The 21,452-nt window shown below is 39.8% G+C and overlaps 2 protein-coding genes across 4 annotated transcripts; one reads left to right on the forward strand and one right to left on the reverse strand.

Moving 5' to 3' along the window:
- Positions 1-345: 345 nt before the first annotated feature.
- LOC110068265 (ubiquitin carboxyl-terminal hydrolase 10-like) lies at positions 346-12,772 on the reverse strand. Of its 2 annotated transcripts, none has more exons than XM_089297456.1 (16): positions 12,615-12,772; positions 12,406-12,495; positions 12,193-12,247; positions 10,601-10,889; positions 9,501-10,324; positions 9,064-9,155; positions 8,196-8,299; positions 8,050-8,093; positions 7,846-7,955; positions 7,177-7,276; positions 6,669-6,805; positions 6,120-6,245; positions 4,870-4,956; positions 4,347-4,488; positions 3,986-4,051; positions 346-3,453 (listed from the first exon to the last, which is right to left on the reverse strand). In XM_089297456.1, exons 1-16 carry the CDS (start codon positions 12,630-12,632, stop codon positions 3,266-3,268), a joined length of 2,472 nt encoding a protein of 823 aa, XP_089153582.1. In that variant the 5' UTR covers positions 12,633-12,772; the 3' UTR covers positions 346-3,265. The 2 variants fall into 2 exon arrangements, with proteins under 2 accessions (XP_089153582.1, XP_089153583.1); XM_089297457.1 differs by having other exon boundaries at positions 7,846-7,949; positions 8,047-8,093.
- A 2,735-nt stretch (positions 12,773-15,507) lies between these two features.
- Positions 15,508-19,598, forward strand: LOC149106887 (microfibril-associated glycoprotein 4-like). 2 transcript variants are annotated; one of them, XM_089298632.1, is made up of 5 exons: positions 15,508-15,646; positions 16,734-16,990; positions 17,339-17,453; positions 17,570-17,950; positions 19,272-19,598. In XM_089298632.1, exons 2-5 carry the CDS (start codon positions 16,784-16,786, stop codon positions 19,550-19,552), a joined length of 984 nt encoding a protein of 327 aa, XP_089154758.1. In that variant the 5' UTR covers positions 15,508-15,646; positions 16,734-16,783; the 3' UTR covers positions 19,553-19,598. The 2 variants fall into 2 exon arrangements, with proteins under 2 accessions (XP_089154758.1, XP_089154757.1); XM_089298631.1 differs by having other exon boundaries at positions 15,509-15,713.
- The last annotated feature ends 1,854 nt before the right edge of the window (positions 19,599-21,452 follow it).

The raw sequence follows: 21,452 nt of genomic DNA on the forward strand, positions 1-21,452 counted from the left end.
TTGGAATCAAATAAGTGGCACCGATATTAATAAGTTCCATAGCCTCTTCTAAGCATTTAGTTTATCGAGGGCGAAGCACGAAAAAACGGAGAGGCTAAATAAAAGAGAGGTTTGGTGCCAAAAACGAACTCATTCTCTCGCCTTGTCGCGCTGCGCTTCTCCCCTCATTTTTCGTAAGCCGTTTTCCGCGCTGTGCCCCAACTAACTGAACGCCTGGAAGAGGCTACAAGTTCTGCTGAAAGTCAATCCAAACGTTCCCTAGAGAGGGGGATCGTTTCACCGCGCTTCGGCCGGGCATAGGCCATCTCAAGTAATTATGACACAGGAAAGTAACATGTCATTGACTATCGTCTCTTTCAAGCATCCTTTATTAAGTCGTAAATCGTTTACAAAAGTGTTCTTGTACATGACATGTAAACTGGGTACGCACCGTAACCAATTGGCAAACGCGCGGTTTATCGTTTTAAACCAATCAGGAGTAACCGAGACCAATCGTGACTTGGGGTGTTTCCATTATGCCAGACCGACCAGTGAGCTACCCAAAGAAAATGGAACGACATTTTGCGATCAAACCGGGCCAACCAAGGGGAACGGCAAATTTCGGTCTAACCGGTCTGACCGGTCAAAATGGACCACCTCCAGAGGTGGTCACGAATATTTCGGTCACACCGAACAGAAACACCTTTCCATTTGACTTCCGACCGAAATTTCCGGAATTTTTGGCATAATGGAGAGCACCCTTAATTTCCGCGAGTTTTTCCTCGCGTTGCGTGTTTTCGCGCGCCTTGCCTCAAAGTATGATTAGGGCATTGCCTTGCTTACGTTTTTAGTCACAAACCGTTGTATGAGTTAATTTTCTGAATGCACGGGATAAAATGGTGACGTTAATATTTATGGTAAAATGAACTCCCGCAAAGCGACCCCCAGTTGCACTGTTCGGAGATGGGACAAGTTTAGTCTGAAAATTCTACTTGCTGTTTTTCATGTACTCTTTACTTTTTACATGAATTGATCGGGTACTTCATTTCTAACGACCTATCTGCTTGAGCTTGTTCTAAGAAGGTAAAGAAATTTTACATCACTGCTGGTGTTCGGCGGACATGGTCGCTCGTGGAAGTTACAGTTTTACCTTTGACGAACGAGATCTTGTATTTATAGACCAAAAATGGTTCACCTTGGTGACCAAGTGCATGAATGTAGGTTCACCATCCCGGCGTTTTTGTTTAATCTTTCCGAACCGATCGTTTTACGAAAAGACTTCTTCGACAGCCAAACCTGTTGTAATAAACTTCATTATCCGTTGCTTATCCGTGCACAACCAAGCTTGGTATCAGATTCGTTAATCTTTGCCGGTACAAACGCTAGGTCTGACTTCTGGCATCCGTTTTTGTTATAACGAAAAACAGTGTCCAGACTATTGCCTGGTTTAATCATTTCTCCAAGCGTCCTCAAAATCACTGAACTTATTTCTCGAGCATGTGAGCGTGTCTGTGCCATTTTCGCAAGTGCCGTCATAGGTACAACCACTGTAATCTGGGTGAAAGCTTCTCGATATCGTACCTTGCTTTCAAAGCTACTGCACGTAAAAATTTCATCGAGTTTTGCTGAAGCCCGTCACTAGGGACGCGTTCATTAACACCCATTGTATCAAGTCTCTAGTGACCAATCTCTAGTGACCAACCATCATCATCAGTGGACTTCATATTCCACTTTTGCCCTCGTGCTTGGAATTCCTACCACCTAACAGACAGGCTTCACACGAACTATAAATGCACCGTTTAGTAACTTCCATTCAAGTACACCCGAAGACAAATTTGGCGCAAAAAAAGAAAGTCGAGAGTCCAAAATTTGGTGATTAAAATTTCAAGCTGAAAATTACGTACCTTATTTACTCGAAAAAGCGGCGCACTGAATATTGAACTTGGCGACGTTATGTGGCACTAGTTCAAAAATCGTTAGCAACCTTTTCTGCATAGAACAGTTATCAAAAACAATGCCATTCTTTTGTATCTTGGTGTCAAGTACTTGCAAAGAAGCGTGATCCAATTCGAATAAGGGCAGAAACTTGGGGCTCGAGACGCTTATTACTATTCTTGCTATGTGCGGCGGTTATTCGACCGCGGCGCTTAATCGCCGCGTGGCTTCTTCGAGTAGATGCAATACACACAGTATTTCTCTGAGCTGGTTGTTTGATGATTTTCCATTGGTTTCAGTAATTAAATGCTCTAACCAATAAGAAAAAAGACACTGCTTTCTCAACCAATTGGGGATTGCCAATATAGACAGGTCCCATTGGTCCGTAATTTTTCCGCCCTTTTTTTTTCTGAACCTCTCAGTTTTTTCCAATCGACTATCTACTACCTACTACCCGTAACTGCAATTCTAAACCCTTACAATATCTACAAAGCTACATATAGACAGTCAAGCGTTGGCTTGTTCAGGACCGAATATCCAAACTTGACTTCGTGTGGAGAAAAAAAATATAATATTCAGTCGTTCCAATCTATCGACAAAATATTTCCGAGTTATTTCTTACAACGGACCTTGAGCCTTTGGCCATCCCTCCACAATTAGTTGGGCTCAATCATTAAACTTGCATTTACATGTACTCTTAGACTGAATTTAGAATCTTCTCAAGTTTTCATCACTGAACTAGCCCATACCATGCGTGAAATTCAGCCGTCTCTTTTCGGAATGTTTGCTACTGACGGGTGCAATGCGGCCCGCTAGCTTATGCTATATTTACAAGCCAATTTGTTATTGGCTTGCTGTAAGCTTTCAGTTCTCCACGTAAGTCTGTGTGTTCGTTTCCTGTCAAGGAAACATGGTCAGCCTCAAACACAGATACTATTAAAGATCAAGAAATCTACAAAATATTCACTGAGAGAAATATCATGTTATCTAAATTATGTTAGTAGAAAATACTCCTTATCCGTCGTAAACAAGCGTGTAGAAGAATACCCCCAATTGCATTACTTTTTTTTTCTTTTTGACTTTTGTTTCAACCCCAATTGTGTCATAACTACCTACCAAAATATCCTAATTCTACTTCAGTCTCAGCCATCACCTTGCACCGTCCCCTTCGTAGCCATTATATAGCTCGTCACACAACTAGTCACGCAACCGGGGAGGACTTCTGCGTGACGATCCATATAACGGTTACAACGAGAATATTTGTACTCTGTACACTACTATTGCTACTTCCGTACCCCTGACGGTATTACCGCAAATACCCCTCCCTCGTGCGCGTGATGGGTTTTTTCACTCAAGGCATAAGGTCTATCCTTCGATAGAACAGCATGTAAGGATCTTTTCCCTGTGTGGGTTTTAAAACGTAGTTGAAGGGAACGACTTTGAGTCGTGTATCGTCCGCTCTGATCCATCCGTGCGTTGCATGACAAACATCGCTGGTGTAATGGCCGCCACAGGCATTCTTTCCATGGTGATACACCACTAAAGGGGAAGAACAAAAAAGGAATATCATAACAAAACAACTCTCAAAGGAAAACATGAAATAACTTGGGAAGAAAAAAAATGATTTGAGTTCGAGATAGCCGGTATCGAGATAACCGAGCTTAACGGAGATCCTTGTAGCAACTGTGAGTGTTTTCTTTTTTTAATTTTTTCGTGAACAAAGTATCAACCAATATGAAACTCCACAAGGGTCTCAATCGACACACCCCATAGTTACACTAGTGTTTTCTGTGAGTTATATCTTTCCTCAGCCCCGCCCTCTTGCATTTTGACTCGTTCATATCTCCTGCGGTTAACACTTTGCTTGCGACCTCGACGAACTCAAGACAAAATAAAAGAAGGTCTCTGGACAGACTTCTGTATAGTATACTTGATCCCACGGGTCATTGTAACAAGTTTCCCTTTTTGACACGCGAGGAAAATGTTTAACACTGCTCACATTTTGACAACAATTTTACTTGGTTAAAAGAATCTCACTAGGTCTCGCATTAGATTGTAAAAGCAAACTTACCGGCGAAGAGTTTGTAGGTTTTCTGCGCAGCAGAATACTTGTTTCTTACATTTGAGGATAACAGTTCTGTCAGGAAAACAAGGCAATTAATTTCCTGAAATAATTTCGTGGTGACTTTCATTTTGTTCCGAACTTCAAATTGAACAATGAAAAGTTTTACTAAGAAATGTACCAGTCTGCAATTAACATTCCACAAATAATTCCAGTGATAAAGCTTTTCAGATTTGCGCAGTAAAATACTTCAATTCGATGATTAAAAAATCGTGACACTGTCTGCGGTTGTTACGTTTTCAACAAACAGTCACAGTACACTGTAGTAAGATAAATGATCTATGCCTTGTGAGTTCAGCTGTCGAGTTACCTTTGCCAATAGTGAGCTCTAAGGGGTAATCGATGACTTTGGTAAGCTTTTGGCTTCCAGCCTTAGAGTAAATAAATCTCTTCAAGTGCAGAATAAGGACCTTTGGAAGGCCTTCAAGGGTCACGCGACGTGACACGTCAACCTGTAAACAATAGCACAATAACAGTCACATAACAGTTAGCTTGAACTTAGGATGAAACCATAACAACAAAAATACAGTACTTGGTCCAATTGTGTCTACCTTGTTAGCGTTCTTAAATTATTTAAATTTTGATACAAAAACTTGACATTAACCAGTCCATATTGGTGACGTCCGTTCCTTGGCTTGTCACGCAATCAACGTTACTTGAAGAAAACTTGCAGCACGAGCCGAAGAGGGCAAAGAAGGCAAAGTGACCAAGCCTCCAATCCGCGGCTTTTACAAGGGTTTCATGAGTACCATGGGAGTGCAACCGAAATCATGAGGGTTTTACAACAATAATAATTGCAGATTACATTATCTAGAATTTTCGACAATACTCGCCTGTAATTTGGTCTTTGTACAAGTGTATCCTTGTAATTCTTCCTTTAAAACCAAATTCTTTAACGCTTCCTCCACTGACGTGACAGTCTAGTGAATAAAATGCAGGTTAGAGGATTCTTGCCCGCTGGACAAGTACGTGAAACTTATTGGGAAAATGTTTGAGGAGGTTCAAATTACAGAAGTACTGTAAGAGATAAAATTTTGGGAAGCTCGTACAGTGGAACCTCGATGTAACGAAGGGCGTAAAGGGACTGGCAAAATATGTTCGCTATAACGAGGTTTTATTATATCGAGGTTCTTTTCCGCATATTTTACTATTTCTAGGACGAAGAATGTCGTTCGTTATACCGAGGACTTCGTTATATACAGGTTCGATAAATCGAGGTTCTGAAATTGTTTTTCTGATCGAAAAGAGTAGGGGACGTAGTTCCCGGTGTGGTGGTCTATCTCTCATCTGATGGTTAAATGCTCGGAGATATTAGCTGCATAAGCTACTCTGAAATCAGAGGGTAAATAAAGTAATGTATGTGATGTACGTACGTTGCACCCTGCACGTTGGAAAAACCAAATTATATGTGCTCTTGTGAGCATGCAGTCATTTTTTTTGGTCACCAGGTTGCTGAGTGATACCATCTAGTTTTCGTTATTTTCAATGGTTTCTAGTGATCTTCTTTCCTTTTTTTTCCCTGTGCATGCTTGTCCAAGCTAAACGTTGCTTGGCACTTAAAGAGGTGCTTTCAGGTTCAACGAGACATACGCACATTATAATACTTTCGGAAATCCTTAGATGTTCAAAAAACAGTTTTCTATAATTCTTTGCACGGACTGTACTCAAAGACCTACCACGTGTTTCTGTTGGAAAAGCCAAGGCCGCTATAAGGGTCTATTTGCTCGGTCGTTTCACGATTCAAAGAGTCAATTGCTGAGTTTAGTATCCAGTCAAATTATAATAATAAAAAAATGGCACAAAGACCATTGAGTACTCCAGTAAAATTTATCTCGTTAGCATTTCTAGCATACACGCATTGTCCACACACTGTCCACGAATACAACACGCAGACTACACGCATTTTACGCACGTGTAGGTGCTGCAATCCCTTTGACCGGTACTGTAGTTATTGATCAATCACATTTTCTTTGAATTACAGCTGAAAATCAGGTTCTTGTTTAGTTTCAATAAACACTGTACTAGAATGAATTTGCTTTTAGTTAGATATTTCTTAGTTTGCGGAGTTACATTAGCTACACACCTGCACATCCAGTTGAAGTTCAAAGAATGGTTCCACATTAGCAGAATCTTTCAAACCAGTCTGATGGACAGAGGAGCGTAGAAATCCACCAAATATGTCTGAAATGAGTGACTGTGGGTATGATGCCTGCAATCAACATGACAGGCTTTAATTAATTGGCCATCCCAAATTAGTAGTCTGCTACGGTCAGCTGCGTCAAGGTGCAGTGGATCAACAGTTAGTGTGGTGAGCTCCACATTGAGTCTGGGTTCAACCCTAGCTGGGAATACTGTGCTGTGTTCTTGGGCAAGACACTTTCCTTTCAAAGTGCCTTTCTCCACGCAAGTGTATAGAGATGGGTACCTGCGAATTTAATGCTGTGAGATCACCCTGCAATGCAGGACTAGTGTCCCATCCAAAGGGAAAAAGAAATACTCCCAGTCGCTTCATGCTACAGAAACCAGGATAAGCTCCTTTTGTATGAGCTCGTGGCCTCACACAGACAGCACCTTTCTTTACGTTCAGCTACAAGATTCTCCAAAAGGTGATTAAATCGACTCAACACCTTACCATTCTGGTTACCATTGATTTGTTCCTGGGTCCAACTTGTTCCCAGTCTCCATCATCTTCCTGCCCTTCAGGAGTGAGTTCGTCATCAACTGTAAAGTCATCAGTCATGAGTGCCAAGTCAGCATCCTTCTCTTGAGCTGGACAAAACAATGACAATTATTACTTAGCATTCTGGGCAAGTAAGGTGTGTAATGGCAGCAGATAGCTTTGAAACTACTGCCTTGCCTTGTAAACCCACATCTGCTTACAACTAGTTTAAAAGTACATATATACCATACTTCAAAGAAGAACATTCTACATTCTGGTGCCTCTGTGCTTATATTTACATGGAAGAATCCACCTTAATGAGTTAGGTTAGATGATGGTGGCTTAATGGTTAGTAAGTTGGACTCAAGATCAGGCGGTTCAGGTCATGGGCACTGGCTGGGGTCACTGTGTTGTGCCCTTAGCTGTTGTTCATGCGACTAAAACCAGAGTAGAGCGCTGAGAGATATGAGCCAGTTTTTACCTTTGACTGGCCCAGAAATCATCTGGGAGAGCTGTAGCATCTCTTCATGCATTCCATTCAGAATACAGCTCAGAAACTCCTGTGCATCTTCTTGGCGACCCTGAAAAGAAGAAGTCACAAAAACAACAAAAACCAATAAAACCTTTTTACAATTCAATAAGCCTAATCACGCGTTTTGATGCCATCTAGACTTTCTAACATATTCTACCCCACGTTGCAGCCTAATATATTCTACCCTGAAATCCATGAGGTCAACTTGTAGCAAGTCTAGATGCCATCTTGCTGGGTAGGCAAAGCGTTCAGAAATTACAGTGTTTGTATGGGAATCTGATGGCAAATATATATATTTTTTAAATACTGAATTTTGCACAACTTATGAACTGTCCTATTGTTTGATCCATTCAACATGTACGCCCCGAGGCCCTACTACAATTTCCTGTTTAAGCAATGAGATAGTGAATTTAGTCTGCCTCTACATTATGCTAATAAAATCTCATACAGCAGCTACATTCCTAAAATTCTTAATCTGGGCCTGTGCTTTTGTGTTGCGAAAATTTGTGATAAAAAGAGAATAAAAGAATTATTGATCCTATGCTAGGCTGCACAAGAACGCACCACTGTGATGTAAAAATTGTTTCAAAAATTGTTTCAAAAATTGTTATGACTTACCTTAGTTGAAAGTGAACTCTGAATGATTAACAGCATCTTGTAAACATTTGAAGGTTCAAATGGTTCTCCAGTGGTGAAATCAATCTTGGAAGGTACAGGGGAATTACTTGCTAAAAATCAAGATAATTGCAACTATTAAATTTACAAGACCAGATCTTCAGAGTTCAAAAAGTCCCAATGCCCTTGGAGATACAGTTTGCCTACCTGGTTTAACTTGGAGCTCTTTAAATTCATTCATAAAGACTACACTACAAAAGAAAAAATTATACATAAGTGGCATGCTTTAGCTGAGGAACATCATCAAACTTGATCTGAGCAGAAATACTTATAAGCCCATGTATTAAACTTACAGACTGTCCAGAATAGGTGTTGATGTTGGACCTCTTTCCTTAATGTAAGGTAGCTGTCTTAACAAGTTGAAGAATGGTGGACAACCCACCAATGCTTGCAAGGTCTGTATAAAGTCAAGGTCTTGTAAACAGTAATGTAAAAAGCAAGTTGCTGATTCCCTGATTAATTGACATATTTGTTTGAGGTACTGTGATTGACTCCAGCTCATGGCATGCTAATACAATAACTAATTCTCAAGCACAAGTTGAATATAATAATATAAATCCAAATGTATTAATTTGAAAACATAATTGCATTAATAAATAAGAGTAACAAGTGACCTTCACATGCTATGAGCACTACCAATAATTCAATTTAAAACAAAAATTTACAGCAGGCCTGTTAAACTACATGTGGGAAAGATCATTTATTAATTCAATTATGCCACGGTTTTTAAAAATTGATGGAATTGTAACTACACCACAGGACTTTCATTAAGAGAAGTAACCGTACAGCTGAGTACGTTTGATGGTCCCATGATGTTACAGGTGAGAACAACTTGCCTATTGTTGGTACGGTGGAACCCCACCTTAGGGTCACCCCGTTAACTAATACAACCACTCTATGGCTACAGCCACTTTATTCTGCCCTGAACAAAAGCTCAGTCAGTCATTTTGTTACTAAAAAAAAACCTTTAATTCAGCCACCCCATTAGTATGGCCAGATTTTTGTGGCCTGTTGGTGACTGGATTAACAGGGTTCCACTGTCTAATGATCAAGGCAAGAGGTGATTCAAAACTTAATGACAGCCTTCACCAGCTGGTCAACTTGAACCTCCCTAAAGAACGTTTCCTACCGAGAGAAGTTGAATCTTAAGCTAAAGGATACAGCATTAATGTAACACCAGTTTCCTCTGTTGATCAGCCCTCTTGGAATGTAAGGTTTCTGGTTGTAGTTTAATTCTTGTTTTTGAATGATTTCTGCAAGAGTAACAAGGACAATTTCTATAATCCCCATGCATTGTCCCACAATAAAATGCCATGTACAAACTGTCCAGCTATATCCCTTGAGTTAGGTAAATTATTAAACCATGACTGGACCTCATTTGAGGTCCACAAAGGCTTTGAACTACACTGTGACAAATGCGATCTTACATGATCAGAGCTGTAATCAAACTGAGTTTTTCATCATGTAGGCTATGTGACAGTGAAATTTGCGAACTTAATTTGATGGAGATTAGTGGATACAAATTTCCTTTTGGTAATTATGATATAAAACAGCCACATAAATCAAAAGCTTTTACATGTACAAAATGTTGACAGTACCTGCAAATTTCTTGGCATACTTATCCTCCTCCACCCCTACTGTTGTTTGAACAGGATCTTCTGCCTTCTTCCCAGCTGATGTTGAATTAGTTTCTGTCCTTATAACAGGACTTGCTACCTTAATAACAATACCAGGTGATGCCTTGGCAGAGTTTTTAAACAGATCAGCCCATGATGAAGGTTTTGGAAGTTCTTTTTTGTTGCTTCCTTCATGAGCTGTATTGCTTGTTTGTTTGCATTCTTCCACATTTAGTGGACCTTCATTTTCAAGCTCTAGTGATCTATCAGACTTGTCTGAACTTAAGGGTTGTTCTGCAGTGTTCACAGTAACTGTAATTTTGACATCTGTGTCACTCTGAACAGGACTGTTTAATGCCCCATCTGTGGATGAAGAACTTTTTCTATCACCAACAGTTTGTCTATCACAGGGGCTTGTGCTTTTTCTTTGTGAGGTTGTTTTCTTGTCTGCTGAATGATTGTTGCTGTCTTTTTGCTCCTTTGGTGAGGAACAAACAACATTCATGTGTACCTTACCAGCATCGTTATCAACTTTGCTTACAATGACTTTGTCTGTAGTGTGTAATGATGGAGTAGTTTTGCCTTTAATGACAGAGCCAGCTGAATTTACAGAAGTCCTTTCCTTCTCACTACATTCACTGGAAGAGCTTGAAACAGAGCCTGATCGCTTTCTTTGTTTCCTCCGCTTTCGACGTTTGCGTGATCTTTCATTCTCTGGTTTATCTCCCAGTCTTTCTACATGGCTGTTCACTGTTGATGACAGCGGTGGAAAACTGTCCACATCAGGGGATGTGGTTGTTGGGGGACTACAGCATGGAAGAAACATTTTGTAGTTAATATTCACCTAGTTGATTCTTATAGACAATTTTTTTTAGACAAATTCTTATAGACAATTCTACAGTGGAATTTTCAACATCATATGACAATTGAAAGTCTATACAGTTGAACCTCTACCAACCAACACCTTTCGTTATGTATTGAGCCCTGAGGGTTTTTGCAAGGCTTTCCTGTTTGATGATCCCTAATAAAAAGTATGGTGCCTTGAAGATCAGTATTGTTTAGACTGGAGTCCTCTATCTCACCTTTCAGATTTGATTTTCTTTTTTTCTCTTTCAGGTTCTTGAATACTCTTTCCACCAAATACAATATGTTCAGTTGTACTGCGTCTGGGAGACTCTGTTGATTCTCTGTCTTGCTTTGGTGTTTTATTGAGTAATTCATGAACTGAAACAACAGCAACTGCTTTGCCTGGTGCATTTTCCTGTTCACTTTCTTGTCCAACCTCTACACCAGAATCTTCAAGACCTACTCCAACATTCTTAGCTACTGCAGAACTGTCACTTGATGAGATCTGCACCCTTGAGTCATCAGCTGTCAACCAGAAAAACAAGGCTCTCTTAAGGTCCGCATACACAAGGAGACTAGTCCCTGCAGCTTGTCCCTACAACTAGTCCCCTGAAGAGTTTATACAAAGGGACTGGTCCCAGGGACTTGTCCCATGAACAGTCCGCACAAAACATTTTGAAGAACAAGTCATAGGGACTTGTCCCAAAAATTGAAACCAGTTTGAATTCGTGGGACCAGTCGCAGGGACCAAATTTTAGTCCCTGGGACTACATTCTGTGGCAAAAATGGCTACATGTAGTTCACACGATGGGACTTGTCCCCGCAACTTGTTGCAAGGACTAGTTGCAGAGATTAGTCCCCTCATGTGTGCCAACCTTTATTTTTAGAACTTCTTACCACCCCTGATTTTCACCATAAAATGCGAAGACCTGCTGCATTGCTTTGTTGTTAGTTCTTTTAAAGAAAAAAAAAACTAAAATTATAGATAAAAATTGTTTCGGAAGATTTTCATACAACAGTTGGATTTTGGCAAAATCTACACTACAAGGTTTTTTTCTGCCAGACTACTGGGAATCACATTTTTAAATGGAAGATAATAATAACCTTGAAAGGAAAAATGAAATTAAGTGCCACAATTTTTTAGATGTTTATGAATTGTGAAGGACTTGACAAATGTTGTCGTTTCAGTTTCAAAAACGGTTAAACCCTAAAAAACTCCACAAGAAATTTACAAATAACTGTATTTAGAACTAAGATGATAAAATATAAATGCAAACGTTTTAGTGCAGCTTCATCCCTCAAATTTGGTCAGTGACAAAATTCTTTTGGCTGATATATCTTATTTTACAAAAATAATTAAATCATATCTTTCATTAACTTTGCAAGTTAACACCACTGGCTCATAATCAGCTAACTTAAGACAAACCCAAAATATTGCACTGTTTGTACAGAAGAAAAAGTTCAATATCTATAAAATTTTTTACAAATTAACGGAGAATATTTCGTGTTTATTCCTTGTGAGCCCCACCCACAATACTTAGAAAAGCCGATCCTAACTTGTCATGTTATCCGTGCTAACTTATAATTTCAAAACTCTTTCCGGATTAACAGCCATGATCCAGAATATTGTTCATATTATGCAGCCAAACAATCATCAAACTACGTCTTCGCTAATCCCATAAACGGTCACGATTCACGCAGTGTTAAATCTCAGTAACACAACACATACAATTCTTATAAACTACATGTAAGTGTGGACAAATGCGCCGAAGATTAGTTATTAACCCGTAACTACAGTGTGAGTACTTGGCAAATCTAAGACATGTACCTCTGTAATTATTGCCCGGTTCTTCGTGATCTGAAGACTCAAAGTCGAAGAGAAACTGCAGAAAAGCAATGAAAAAAAATTTAAAATACTGTACAATGTAAGCTTAAGCTTATCTTAATTGAGTTGAGTTGCATCCAAACGTAAGGTTACGATCAGATTCAAAACAAATTGAGACTTAATAAAAATAAAGAAATCTACCAAGCTTATAAATACCTCGACCGGCGGCAAATGTCCAATCTGAGCAACTGAATTGCTGAAGTACTTTTCCCATTCTTCTGCAGTAAAATCGCCGAAGGTTATACCCTGAATATGGCGAGGATCGAACAAGAAATTACACGACACGTCGGTTTATAAATTCGGTTTCGTTTGTTCTACAAATTGACGGTAAGTAATGTGACATTGATTTTTTTCCTTTTCCTCACCTCTTCTGAATTAGGCATTTCTTGAGCCACAATGGCGCTTGATTAGCCTCAGCTCAGGAAATCCATGGGCAAAATTTCCTTTCAAACCCTCTCGCGGATCAACTTAGACCTCCATCTTACTCAAGCCAAACACGCATGAGCAAAGGAGAATGTGACGTCACTTTGAGTCCCGAGGCGTCCCGTTGCGTCCCGTTGATACTAAAAATGTCCCGAAAATAGTCAAGAAACAGTCAACTAAAGCACAGGTCACGCAAGAGTAATATAAGAGTGTATGGAGAACTTTGGCAGAAATATGAGAGTTTTTTATCATAACACCGTAGGATAGATGAATCACACTAATTTTTGCTCCGATCTTGTTTAAATTAAACTCTTCAGGATGAGAGAAAAATGACATCATTGAATGTTCAAGAGTCTTTACTCGGTAAATTACCCGATACATTGAACGACTTTATGTCATCTACTAATCCCCATACAAACTCTTATATTACGCTTGGGTGACCTGTGATAGAATGCTGTGAAAATCTTGTTCTGTTTGGCAATGTTTGTATTTTAGAAAGAAAAGGAACAGCCCCGATGCAATGCATACACATTAGAAACCAAATAAAGAAGATCCTGCTTGATTGAACGTTGGATCTCTCAGTCAAACTTGAAAAGTAAAACGATGAGAAGTCAGAGACTGCTGCAAGGCTGACAAAACGTGGTATATTTAAAAGAAATATTTCGGCCAGCCTTCTTTAGGTTTAGAGGCTGGTTTTTTTTTTTTTTTTGTTTGTTTTTTTGTTTTTTTCATTGTTTTATGTTGTGTTACGTTCTAGGGCAGATTTTTTACGCTTCAAAACTATTTTTGCCAATAAAAAGTAAAGTCTGCATACGAACCAAGCGGCTCATCAGACCGGAGCTTATCCCGGTTTCTGTAGCACGAAGTGACAAGGAGTATTTCTACTCCACCCTGGATGGGATGCTAATCCATCGCAGGGTTACACCCAGTATTGTAGGTCGCCGGTACCCATTTATACACCTGGGTAGAGAGCTAGAGGCACTGTGAGAGTAAAGTGTCTGGCCTAAAAACACAGCACAATATCCCCGCTCAGGACTCGACCGAGGACCGCTCGATCCGGAGTCGAGCGCACTAACCATGAGGCCACCGCGACTCTGTGTGCAAATAGTGAATTCCAAATATTATAAAATGTAGATCTTACACTAGATCAGACCACCCAAACGGAATAATTGCCCTCTCATCTGTTGCAAAAAATAACCGAAACGCAACTAGACCAGTACAGATAAGTGCATTAAGTGTAATCATATATTTTTGAGTAGAGGAGAGGTGGGCAATTACCAAACTGAACAAACTTCCTGCACAATGAAGAAAAGAAAACGTAAGAAAAACTTCCAAAAAAGTTTAAAGAGAGCCACGCGAAAGGAATTATTTTATGGTCCAGAAATTGAAAACAGTTTCCTCGCCAGATATGATGCTGGGAAAAAACCTCTTGCTCAGAAAAATTGCCAGGAGATTAATTTTTTTCAGTTTAATATTAATCCTAACGGACATTCCGCCCGACTGTCTATTCTACCCACACTAATGACGAATATTTATCAATAAAGAGCACAGCTGAAGAATTCCGATGAAGAATATATTGGGTCCTGGAATCAAGATAAAGAGAAACGCAACTGGAAGATAGGGAAACTGGAAACTTTCCAAACTTACAGCAGAGTAAAGGGGGAAGGCAAAGGTGCACAACTGAAAGGACTTGGGAGAATTTACAACTAGGTTTAGCCTTCGGGACAGGTGCTCGTCATATTTATTTTGAGGCATTTAAGTTAGACAAATGCGTCTATCAAATATCGGAAACTCACGAATGAACTGAACAGGTGAAAGTTGTTTAATATATCTTCTATTTTCCCTCCTTTTTAGCTAGATCACCAGGATAGACACTGTGTTAGACCATGAGCTATAATAATCGACTGAATCTTCGCTAATGCAAGTGATTGCAATTTGGAAATCGGCATTTCTGCTTGCCTATTTCCGTTCAAGAGCAGTTGAAGGCTTTGCAAATGACAATTAATTGCTTTGACACAATATCCGCTCATCCGCTCACGCGGGTGGATAATTGGGTTAAGTTTTGCTAATTATGTCCATTCAGTTTATTCTATCAGCAAACAGGGATAATAAGTATTTCTTAGAAGATATAACTTCTTTTCTACTAAACTGAAGGACGTTAAATCTCGGCCGGGGTTAAGAAGTTGTTATATTATATCGCCAGCTTGGAAAGAAATTCAAGATATGGAAGATCACATTTTCGGCGAAGCTCAGTTTGATCTAATTCTGAACAAATGCTAAAACTCGTGCCGGGGTGTTTGAGTTGTTGGACAGGTGTACAAATAGACTTCAAAAAAAAAAAACTTTGAAGTTTTAAAAGCAGCGTAGATGTCTTTAAGAATAGAGGCGCCTATTTTGACTATTTTGCGTTAATCAAGCCAAACTTCTTTGGTCCATTATGTCTTATCATCGTTTTGCCACTGACTGATAGGAGGAGATGCATGGGGCCGGGAGCTCAGAATCTCAATTGTCGGTTGAATTTTCGACGATTTCTCGACTCTAAGGTAAAAATTTCAACCCATTTCTCAACTACCAATAAAGTTTTGCAAGCATCAGTCCTCAGCTGTCAGTGGCAAAACGCGTCAGTCATTTCTCAGCTCACAGTTAAAATTTTATTCAGCTATCAGCTATATCTGTGCTAGGTAATTGGAGAGGAGAAGTAAAGGAGAAGTAAATTCTTATCATAGATGCTCTCGTCTTGTATGATAAATTAATTAAAACAAACCCACGACTCAACAATGTTGGACTGATATAAAAAATTTATGACTATGTCATTAAGTTCAAGTTCATGACAAATGACAACCTGTTTAGGTTTGCCTTCCTGTCAAAAGTGAGTGATATTTACTTGCTTAAACTCACGAGCAATCACTTTTCGTACGACTCGCCACAAACATCCAAAAGGATGGCTTCTTTTCAGATTTCCGAGTGTAAAATCGTAACTATTGTGTGTATCCTGACTATTTCGCTTGGAGTCATATACCCACTATGTTTTGGTTGCTCTGGTAAGTACATTTCTTAATGTGTAACGTGTAGAATCACAAGAATATTCTCCAAAGAAGGTGCGGTAACCCGAATGCTAGTGTGGTTGTCTCAGGTCCGGATCGAACAATTTGGGGTTTTAGCTCTGGCCTGTGTTGCTTTTCCTGGGAAGCCACTCTACTCTCTTAACTGCCTCAGCCGCAGCGATTGGTGAATTACCAAAGGAACCTGATAAAATGCTAGGTTAATGCACTTCATCGTAAGGCACTATCAACACTCATACCATGAACCACATCCTCCAAACACATGGACCCTCTGCGGTGCACTGTACTGTTCCGCTTTTCCACCAGCGTGAAATTAACTCTACACCTACCCTATTTTTTCTTAATTTTAGTAGGTTTTCCACATCTCTTGATTTTGCATGCAAATTGTTAGATCTACTCTAGTTGAATTCTCTGCATTATCGCCTGCTCTGACATGTCAGATAAAGTCGGACCCCATAATTTGAACTCGGTTATTTCGAATATCCCGTTATTTCGAACTTAAAACCATTTACCTTGGAGTTGCTCTTCAGTCATTTACCATCGGCTATTCCGAACTATTTTCCGTTTCCCCTGAGAGTTCGATTAGAAATAGCGAGATTCAACTGATATCAACCGTGCGTATTGACTTGTTATTTACCTCGGAGACTGTAACTCCGAAAAGTTTCCCTGACACACATTTTTGCTGCGTTTCGAATAACTTTTATGTTGGTGATTCAAACAAAAGTTTGTTTCAATATTTAGTGTATGTACTTTGAATTCGGTATTGCTGCTAATGGAATGATCTGCCACCAGTAAAAGAGATATACACTATATTTTTCACCACCTGCTCTCTAAAACGTCCGTAATCATTTTCGGCTTTGTTTTTGCCTCCTCTTTTAGCAGCGCTTAATGACGCGCTATATATAAACTTTTAAACTCCGCTTCCAGGCCTATAAAAAAAATCGGCTTTTGTATAAGCATAAAGTTAATAAATTTTATGCTTTGTTTTGTTTTTCAAAGACGACGATGGTCGCAACATCATATTCAAGGAACCAGTGGCAAACAGAGCAATGAAGAATCACGTGATCAGGAGTGAGGAAGTCCCTCATGAAGGGACTTGTCGAGTGTTGTGTTATATGGAGCCCAACTGTGTCTCCATCAATTTGGGACCTTTAAAGGGAGGAACACACAAATGCGAGTTGAACAACGTTACGGATGAAAACCAGTTTTTCACCTTTCTTAAAAATGAACCAAGTTACACCTATCTGGCCATTGAGGTAACAGTCTTAATAAACGTTTTAAGAGTAGGTACCTTTGTGATTCAATTTACCGCCCTTCTTCCAATAACAGCTCCCTTTCTGATAAGCATCTCGTTACATGTGTTTTGGTCAATAAGCCCCCTATTGCAATTAGTGTTTCTATCATCAAACTCGCTGTTAAGTAAGCTCGTTGTCTTCGCCTTAATATTAATCGTTTCAATACTATGTACCAATAGTGTAAAGATATTTATAACTACCTAGATGTTAATTATTCTTATTTCTGGAAAATTTCAGCAGTAGCAAATACGATTTTGCAATAGAATGGGACTTAATTTTCTTTTTTCTCTATAATTTTCTTCTGAGCAGAATCCCTGTAGCAGCAGCCCGTGTTTGAACTATAGCATATGTCAAGCTGGATTCACCAGTAAAGGTTTTCGTTGTATTTGTCCCACTAAATGCACTGAAACAGCCTGCAATCAAGGTATCGGTGTAGAGACTGTATACTCTGACATTTTCTGAAAATATATACTTCTAAAACGTTATAAACAAATTCTCCCAAGCTCAAGTTCTGGGCCTGATTTTGCGTTTCTCCTGCAGTGCACAAAAACTGTGCCGAGATCTACAAATCTGGTGAAACAACAGACGGTGTGTACACCATCAAACCTGATAATCTGCCTGCCTTTGATGTGTTTTGTGACCAAACAACAGACGGTGGGGGGTGGACAGTGTTCCAGAAGAGACTGAACGGTTCTGTTGATTTTTTCCTTAACTGGAACGATTACAAAGTTGGTTTTGGTGACCTGAATGATGAATTTTGGCTTGGACTGGACAAAATTCACCGCCTGACATCAGATAATAACAGCATGCTGCGCGTGGACTTGGAAGACTTTGAAGGGAATACCACTTATGCCGAGTATAACAAGTTTGGTGTTATGAGTGAGAATGACAAGTACAAGCTGAAACTCGGCAATTACTCAGGTGATTTAATCTAAGGAAAAAAAGATCAGTTCTCTTGGCCTTTAAACTTATAATTTTGTCCTTTTTTCGTGTACACAGCTGTAGATACGAAATCCTGTAGGTAAAAGCAACAGCGAGGACTTCTGAAAGATTGAAAAATAAATTTGATACTCGGTTCATACTCAGATGATTTAATCTAAGAAAAAAAGATCAGTTCTCTCGGCCTATCAGACTTATAATTTTGTCCTTTATCCAGTGGGTAAAAGCAACAGCGAGGACTTCTGAAAGATTGAAAAATAAATTTGTCAACTCTCACCGAGAGTTGCGAAGGTTAATCGGCTTCAACTCTCAAACAGCCTAAAATTTAACAATCAGTGGTCAAAATGTTGTACATAACATGTTGTAAATGGAAGCTAAGAGTTAGCGATGAGTCACTTACAAGGGTGAAAGGGGGATTTAATCACCATAAGGGCTGAAAAAACAATCCGGGACAGGATGGGATGGGATATGACCCAGCTATCTACAAATAAACTGTCCATACTTATCACCGATTAAACCCAGAGTAAGCAATTTGCCTTTCGAATGGTATTCCAGTATTCAATACGGACCACTGAAGTGAAACCATGGAAACACGACAATCTACTGTATAACACGCAAATATTGTACTTGTTAACTTTTCCTTATAAGGAATTCGAAAGTGACGTCAGGGAATATCAAAAGGATTAACTTTCAACGGTCCAACGTTCTACAATGTAATCGTATCGTCCCGGGAGGGGTACTCCCATATATGGGCTATATAGCTATGCATATATGCCGCGGGATAGGGTATGGTTTTTAACGTTGTCGATCCTTAAATAGCGTGTTATTTTTGCCCCTGTTGGCATTGTATTCCCGGTGTGATTCTTTACTGTAGGGTAGCCCAGCTAAACAAATCTGTTAAGACTTAACTATTTGGAAATTTCCAGTGAAACGAAATTTAGTTGAACCGTTCACGCTATTCTTGGTTTTTGTTTTTCCCCGTGATAGGGTGGCGTTTGCTTCATCCTTAAATAGGGTCAAAGTTGAAGACCCCTGGGACACATCCGAAATTTACCGACGTACCCCCCTCCTCCCCACCCCAGGCGTATCGTAAACCAACCAAAAGGTGGCCCTATTAGGCGTTTCTGGGATATGGGATATTAGTAAAAATAAATCGGGATATGAGATATTTAGGGGAAACATTAATAATGGGATATGGGGCATTTAGAACAGGCTAATTTTCGAAAAATATTGAACAATTAAACGGAATATAGAATACCTCGGTCTCGCATGACAGTTATTCATTTTTTAATTTGATATTCAGGTAATGCTAGCGACTCTCTTTCTCATCATGGCGATCAACCATTTTCCACTAAAGATCAAGATAATGATCAGCATAAGAACGGGCAAGAAGAGGTACACTGTGCGAGCAGGTTTCACGGGGCCTGGTGGTACAGTTCCCCGTGTCACCGATCCAACCTGAATGGCAAGTACCATCAGACAAATCCCTCGCCCTTTGGTGTTGGTGTGAACTGGAAGAATTGGAAGGGACATCAATACTCCCTGAAGAAGACCGAGATGAAAACAAGACCAGAGGATTTCTAAGCTTTGTAAAGACATGCAACAATCTTACGCAGAATAGACATGGAAATAGCAGTAGAAATAGACACAGACACAGATATAGACGTAGACACAGACACAGACACAGACATAGACACACACACAGAGAGACACAGACACACACAGACAGACATAGACATAAACATAGATATATACAGATCATGAAAATTGCAATTCAACGACGAGTACGCGCATGCTCAGGCAAACATGGAGTTTAATCTAGGGAGAAACTGTTTCGCTTAATGCCGTAAAAGGCAAACGAAAGAGGAAAGTCTATAATAAACAACATGTAAAAAACCTTTATTGTTAAGATCTCTCTATGCAATAATCAAAACTTACTATAGTTTTATGATATTATCATGTGTTAAGCTGCCCGTCTCGATTAGCCTACGCTTTATACGCGGGTAGCGTAAATTGTCGTGGTAAATTGTAATTTGTATTGCAAATAAATAAAACTGTAAAAAAAAATGTTGCAAAGTGAAAATATCTTAGAGGCAGGGATATCATACGACTGATTAACAAGATCGGACGACCGCGAAGCGGGAGTCCCATTGTTAATCATGACAGTGTCGTAGCAGGGTAAAATCTATTGGGGGCACCCGACCGAGTGCCGAAGGCGCGAGCTTGTAGGGGGTCTGGGGGCATGCCCCCCACCCCCCGGGAGATTTTGAAATCTGGGCTCTCTAAAATAGCCTTTCCAGCCTTCTGAGAGCAGTTTACAACAATGTTTAACTGACTAAAGTCATTGATCGGACATGTTACATGAACGTTGTACTCTCCTAATTGAACAGGTTTATTATACAAATTGACAGTGTTGTGTAATAAATAAATTACTTACCTATTACATAGACCCCACGAACCATTTCATTTCATTCGGATGTTTGGGCTGCATGCGAAACCAAAGACAGCTTTCGTAGCAAATCATTTGGGGTAAATGTCCCGAACAACTGCTTTCTGTTCTCCTGTTTGCCAACCAACTGGTTGGCTGCAGCTACAAGGTCAATCGTGTCACTCCTGTCCCTGTGGATGTGAAGCATCATGAGATCGTTCAACCTTGCGTCTCCAGTTGTTGAACGGAGATATGTCTTTACGCGCTTTAAAGCGGAAAATGACCGTTCACTTGCGGTATTCGTTGCTGGCATTACCAACAATAACTTGCCCAGTGTGCAAATCTCAGACAGAAGCAATTTTTGGGAATCATCAATTGACTGAAAAAATGATATTAGGTCATCAATGTTGAATCTTGACGTGTCAAACCCCATTGAGGCAGCGACTTGTGGGAGGAGTAACAGCTGGCCTTCAATGCAAGATGGTAGGCATCTAAATCTTCACCATAAACTTTCAAAACTTCGGCCAGTTCAGCATCATACACTTCTTTGGCAGTAGCCTTCAAAAGGAGCTCCTGGAGGTTTACGTACACTTTAAAGTCCTTCTGGTCAAATCTTGATGTGACGGCGGTAGTTGCAAAATCAATGGCTTCAAAATAAACTCGTTCTTAGTGTTCCTTGGCGGTTTGAGGAAAATGATGAATTTGGTGGTTTCCAAGCTCGAACCTTTCCGGTGTTTTCATCCTTCTCGGAGGCACTGGGTCTTCAATAGACTTGATTTCCTTGTCTTTTTTCTTTAAGATGCGAGCGCAAAAGAGATCAAATGACTCATCGCTTCGATCTGTTAACAAGGTTTTAACCACATCCCGAGCCAGTATATTTTCTTAAGCTTCTGAAATTGAAGAACTCCGCAAAGCACGGCTCAAGTAGTCGGTTTGTCGCAAAATTTTCTCGCCTAAGCAACAACCAAAGAAAAAACTAAACTGCGTCATTACACTTTTCACACCAGTATTTTCGATTTCATTTCTGTGTCTTTCAATACCTCAAGTGACCAATCC

The sequence above is a fragment of the Orbicella faveolata genome, unplaced genomic scaffold (genome assembly GCF_042242905.1).
Source record: "Orbicella faveolata isolate gen_17 unplaced genomic scaffold, um_ofav_v1 contig_3, whole genome shotgun sequence".
Lineage (NCBI taxonomy): Eukaryota > Metazoa > Cnidaria > Anthozoa > Scleractinia > Merulinidae > Orbicella > Orbicella faveolata.

Bases quoted from the DNA above. Each gene is read 5' to 3' on its own strand.
- LOC110068265 (XM_089297456.1), bottom strand. The intron at 12,248-12,405 runs GTATTTATAAGC...GCTTTTCTGCAG, and splicing joins GACATTTGCCGCCGGTCGAG to TTTCTCTTCGACTTTGAGTC. The intron at 4,489-4,869 runs GCGAGTATTGTC...TATTGTTTACAG, and splicing joins GTACAAAGACCAAATTACAG to GTTGACGTGTCACGTCGCGT.
- LOC149106887 (XM_089298631.1), top strand. From the start codon at position 15,614: ATGGCTTCTTTTCAGATTTCCGAGTGTAAAATCGTAACTATTGTGTGT. The intron at 15,714-16,733 runs GTAAGTACATTT...TGTTTTTCAAAG, and splicing joins ACTATGTTTTGGTTGCTCTG to ACGACGATGGTCGCAACATC. The intron at 17,951-19,271 runs GTGATTTAATCT...TTTGATATTCAG, and splicing joins GAAACTCGGCAATTACTCAG to GTAATGCTAGCGACTCTCTT.